General features: G+C 46.6%; 1 protein-coding gene across 1 annotated transcript; it reads left to right on the forward strand.

Annotated features, from left to right (window-relative positions):
* The first annotated feature begins 816 nt into the window (after window positions 1-816).
* On the forward strand, window positions 817-3,941 carry CDKN1C (cyclin dependent kinase inhibitor 1C). Its single transcript, XM_081939944.1, has 4 exons — window positions 817-960; window positions 993-1,889; window positions 2,479-2,602; window positions 3,174-3,941. The coding sequence occupies exons 2-3, from the start codon at window positions 1,292-1,294 to the stop codon at window positions 2,595-2,597; spliced, it is 717 nt and encodes a 238-aa protein (XP_081796070.1). The 5' UTR covers window positions 817-960; window positions 993-1,291; the 3' UTR covers window positions 2,598-2,602; window positions 3,174-3,941.
* The last annotated feature ends 1,758 nt before the right edge of the window (window positions 3,942-5,699 follow it).

Raw genomic sequence — 5,699 nt, forward strand, 5'->3', positions numbered from 1 at the left:
CGAATACTGCGCGCTGTTCGCCGAAGAAAAGGCTGCTCAAAAGTACCAGACCAACAAATGAGATCTGATCACTGCAAAGCTTCGGTATCTCCCCATTGAAAGGAGGGGGGGGGGAGCGAGCGAACAAAGAAACGCTCCTCGCTTTCTTGACAGGAATCATTACACGAAGACGTTGTTTTTACGCAGCCCCGTGGTAAAAGCCAGAAAGCCTACATTAAAACGCCACCAAGGACGCTTCTTCGCCCGGGCGTATCCGTTCTCCCCGCAACCTTGCAGAGATTCTGCCTCTGCGGGGGAAATTCAAGCCGCGCTTCTACTATGGGCTCGAAAGCCCCCCGAGAAACAAGAAAGCGCGCCGCAATCCACGCCTTGCGGAGAACCTTATTCCCTCGTTTCCAAATTGTTGAGACCTCCCCCGATTAATCCGTTACGCCCCGACTTTGGAAACCCGCGTTTTGCTCTGTCTCATCCCGACGTGTTTATGGTCAACTAGGTTTGTTTTCCAAAGGCGTTCATTCCTCTTTCGGCTACCCCACGTTTGGGTTAAAACAAAAAGAACGGGCCTTTCACGTATCTCTCTCTCCCCGGGCTAACAGGACAAAAGTTCTGTCCTTACGCTACTTCCTCAGTTTTGTGTGGGTGCGTGTGTGTGTGTTGCTTTTTGTAAAAAAAACGACGGTAATAACAACGAAGCACGGTCTGAACGAAGAGCCGTTGGCGACTGCAAACAAAGAGAGCCGAGAACTGCACACGGGTTGGGTGTCATGTTACTGAAGGCGCTGTTTAAAACATTCGATCCCCGCCACCGCCTTCCCATTCCCCACCTCCAAACACAGCCGTGACGGACAAGTCGCGCTACCCAATGGCGAAGACAGAGGGAGTTTTGGCGCCTGGCCACTCTGGGCTTTACGTCCAATAGAGAATGGGGCTAGGCGGGACGACGCCCTGGGTAGAATGGAGGCTCTACCAATGGCAGGAGTGTTATTGCAAAGAAATAGTATTATGCTAATCGATGTTTTGCTCGAACTCACTCGGTGAGAGCTTTAAAAAGCCAAGCAGCCCCGGGCAGGCTGGTAGAAGCGGAGTGAGGTACGGCGGGTGAGAGTGAGTTTCGGGCGCAACGGGTGGTTCTTTTGGGCTTAAAGGGCGGCGAAATCCTTGTCCTCCACTTCGACTCTGATTTGGATTTGTAAAGAGGCTCGGAGTCGCTCGGCTACTCTTTTTCGCCACCTCCACCTTCGGGCGAAGGAACCTGCCCGCTCCCTTATCCATAGTCCCCGCTGCCGCCACCATGTCCAACGTGCACCTCTCTAGCGCCTCGGCTCTGGAGCGCCTAGCGGCTCGCCGGACATTCCCCTTGCACGCTCGCACCGGGGTGTGCAGGAACCTGTTTGGTCCCGTGGATCACGACGAGCTCAACCGGGAGCTGAAGAGCAAGTTGCGGGAGATCTGCGAGGAGGGCCAGAGGCGCTGGGGCTACGATTTCCAAACCGAGACGCCGCTGGCCGGTTCAGGCAGGCTGCAGTGGGAAGAGGTGGACGGAGAATCCGTGCCCGCTTTCTACAGGGAAACCCTACAGGTTGGGAGGTGCCGCTTCCCGGTGCTGATGGTCAGATCGACGGCTCCGCCTGGAGGCGAGGAGGCGTCCCTTGAGCCAGATCCCCGAGACCCTCACCAGGAGCTGGGGCTTTCTTCGACCCCCTCCCCGCTTAGCCCGCACGACAACACGGCCGCCTTGGAAGGCACGACGTCGGCAGGCGAGGAGCGCCTCAGCCAGGAGGACAAGGCCGACCAGCGCCACAGCTACTCAGGGATTATAATCAAGCCTGTCCCGTGTGTCGCTGCGGCTCTTAAAAGAGCATCGTCAACCGGCGTGGCTCACATCACAGGTAAGGCAGAACGACCGCGAGTCGCGTTGCATTGCACTTGCGTCGGCAGAGACGTTGCATCAGTTCTACCCGCCCGCATTAAAACATTTGCCCCGGGGCTCCCAACCTCCCCCGTTATGGGAAGCTAATCTCCCCCGTGGTCCGTCGTCGTCGTCCCCTTCCTCCCCCATTATGCGTGCTCTGGAGAGTGCCTAGACGTCGCCCCGAGGCGCTGGCTCTGTTTAAGATTCCGCATAGGTCCCTGGGGCTGGGCTGGGCTGGAAAATGCTTACGCAGCACATCGCGCTCTGCAGGCGAGTCCTTCGCGGCTGCCTCCTTTGCGACGTAAACAAACCCTACTAGCTGCAGCGCTCGGCTTTGGCGGACAGGGGGAGCCCAGAGCTCGGGCTGGTCGACGGCCATGCGAAGAGCCCAGCAGGGCGGGGTCCCTTGTACGCGAAGCGATTGTGTTGTTTTTTTCCCTCGACGGGTCCTGGTTCTAATGGGTGTGTCTCTAAAACGAAAACTTTTGGCTGCTGCAATGCTCCCCTCCCCCACCCGAGACCGACTAATTTTTCTTCCCTTTCTTTGGGTCTTCACCATCTTTTAGATTTCTTCGCAAAGCGGAAAAGAGTCGTAGACAGAGTGGCCGGGGATCATAGCAGCCCGTTGGCAACGTCGGTCACAGCGGTGCCTAACGAGCAGACACCCCGGAAAAGGCTCCGATGAACGAGGTGAGAGCGCGGGCTGGTGCTTTAAGTTTCCTCTTCTCCTTCCCACTCTCCTGTCCTGGGCCATTCTCAAGGTCGGCCCCTTGGGCCCTTTTCCCCAAAGGAGAGGAAGGGAAGGGTTTAAATTTCAACGGGGTTAGTACAAAATTCGGAGGATGGTGAGAGAGAGCAGTGAAGGACACAGCTCCTTTAGCAAGGGAGCGTAGTGAGCGTGGACCCATCTGTTAAATTGGATGGAGGACCTGAGGGAGAACCCCTTGCAGACTAGAAAGAGAAGGTAAATCTAACCCTGCCTTTAAAAAAAACGCTGGAATAGACGCAAGCGTTGTAGATACAGTAGATGCTTCCCCCCTTCCTGAAGTGTAGATCTGGATGACATTTGATGAACAAAGTGTACAAAAAGGAGAAGGCTGTTTATTTCCTCCTTAAGACTCCCACAGTTGTGGTGACTCATTTGTGAACTGGGGGGGGGGGAGTGGCCCAGCTTTTGTGTTAGCCTGTTCCCCAGAGCTGCAGTATCTGGGACAGTTTTCTGCACATACTTGACTGGTGGTGTGATCTTTTCTCTTTTCAGATTTTGCACTATATAACACCGAAGTGATTGTTTCCTTGGAAACACAAGAGCTTGAGAGGCCCTTCCTCTCCGTGTGTCAAAGGGGCTGGCGAGTGAGACCAGACCAGCGTAAGGAAGAAGAGTCGCCTGTTTGTTTTTCCCCCGCTCCTCCTCTTCTAACTCGTGCCCCGAAGGAACTGCTTGAATCTCCATGTAGCAAAAGTGGCTGACTACAAGTCGCCTGACGGAGCAGTGTTAATTTACAACTGTGCAATGTATTATGTTTTTTTTATATATATAAATATATTAAAAATGTATTATGCCTAATGTGAGTACATTGGCCAGAAGTGTAAAAGCTTTAAAGTCACCTATATAAAATGTTTAATCTCTGCTGAATTCTCAGTGCAAAAAGAAACAAAACACCACAAAAAAACAAAAGTATAATTTGTAAAAAAAAATGCAAACAACTTAAAGAGTTATACTAACTTATATTTTCTATTTATGTCAAAGGGTGGATAACTTTGGTTGACACCCAGTAGTGAGCTTTTGTGTGTCCCCCCCAATTTGGTTAAGCCAAAGGGCACTATATATTTGCTTTTGTTGTTATTTACAAAAATGTAAATTTATTTTTATAGTGGGATTTTGCATTCACAAAATGTAGCTATGAATCAAAATTACATTTAGTTATACTTGAAAGAAATCTCATAATGGTTCCTGAGCTGGTCTGTACCACTGATCCCAAAACTATGCTACAATGTTAAAATAAAAAGGAATCAAGTGTCTTGTTAACAGTATTTCTTGCTTTTACTTTCACTTTTAAGCAGAACATTGTACAAATACACATGCACCCTTGTTTTCTTTTTAAAAATCCCCTTTAAATGCAGCTAATCACATATAGGTAGTCTTTCTGTTAGTGACCACAATTGGGAAAGGTAACTTGGTGGTTGTTTGAAGCAGCTGCTAAATAAAATTGTGCTTCAGCTTTTTTTTGCTTTTCAGACGTATTGAAGGTGGTAAATGTGCAGGGTTTAGTTATAAGGTTAATTTTACATCAGTGACATAACTGTTACCAGTTGCTAAAACAAAGCAGTCACTAAATGAAGCCTAACTGTAAGTCACTTGTTCCTTAAATTAGCCTTTCCCTGCCTATATCCCTTGAAAAGTAGTGGTCTTCAATTACCTATATCTAGAGATTTCTATCTAAGAAATCTAATTACCATTTTCCCCTTCGTGGAGTAAGGTAAGATGACTAGGGAATTCTAAAGAATAGGGGTGGAAATGTGTACCGAGTGACAAGAAATTTATGTTCAATGTATATAGCCCTTAGTAGAAAGTTTCAACAGTAATATTCAGATTCCATGGAAATTACTTACACAACCAGATATAGTCATAATATTGAATAACTTAAATCTGGGTATGCAACTGTACGATGTAACATACCCCTCTCAGAGGGAAAGCCATTTTTGGACATACTTTTATAGATCACATCTGTACTTGAAATCTAAAGTTACAAGTAGTCCTCAATATACATTTATTTAATGACTGTTCAAAGTTATGACTGCTGGAAACTTGACTTCTGACCAGTCCTTGCACTTACAATGACCCATTGCAGCATCCCCTGCAATGGCCGCATGATCAAAACAATGATTCAGGACAGTATTTACAATGATTGTAGCACCCTGGGAACACATGACTGTCCTTTGCAACTTTCCCAGGACAACTTCCAACAAGCAAAGCCAGTGGGAGCAGCTAGATTTGATTAACCATAACAAAAAGGTTGTAAATTGGGCACAACTCATTTAATGACTGCATTGCTTAGCAAAGTCCCAATCATGGTTGGAAGGTGAGGACTACTTTGCATTAAATAATGAAGACATTGCAACGTGACATACTCTACAATAACAACACAATAGTATTAGAAAAACCTTTGGTGGTTCATATTAGAAATGATGTTAAATCTTTTTACTACCATCTTTTGCTTACCAAGAGACATGTGAGTAATATTCTCCCACACTTGCTTTATGCAATTAACAAAGTGAAATGATCCATAAAAACAGTTTGCTTTCAGGTACTGCAATATTTCTGATCGGTTATAAAAAATGCAATTATACTTGAGTTAAATTGCTTCCTAGTAAGTATGGCTATATCATCGTAAGCATAACCTATGCTTATGATGATATAGCCTCTTTTTAAGATTTACTTAAATATTTACAAATAAATTAAATTCCATTAGTATTGGGTTGGGTATCTTCTGTGTTCAGGTATATCTTTCTATGGTTAATCCATAATCTGGGTTAAATTATGTAAACAGTAGATAAAATAGAGCACAGAGACCACTGCATTATTTCTGCCCACCTGTTCACATAAGATATAGACCAGTATCAAGGGAAGTTTTTCTCTGCATCTATCTAGTAATTGCTATAGATTGAAGGGCCATTAAGAACCTAGCTGCAGAAAATAGTTAAAAATTGGCAATATCTTGGTAGTCCCTTGGTTCCATATGCACTTAATTAATTTCAGTAATACTGACTTCTGGCTCTTGAGTAT

This window comes from Natrix helvetica (genome assembly GCF_964273705.1).
Source record: "Natrix helvetica genome assembly, chromosome: 1".
In the NCBI taxonomy this organism is placed as follows: Eukaryota; Metazoa; Chordata; class Lepidosauria; order Squamata; family Natricidae; genus Natrix; species Natrix helvetica.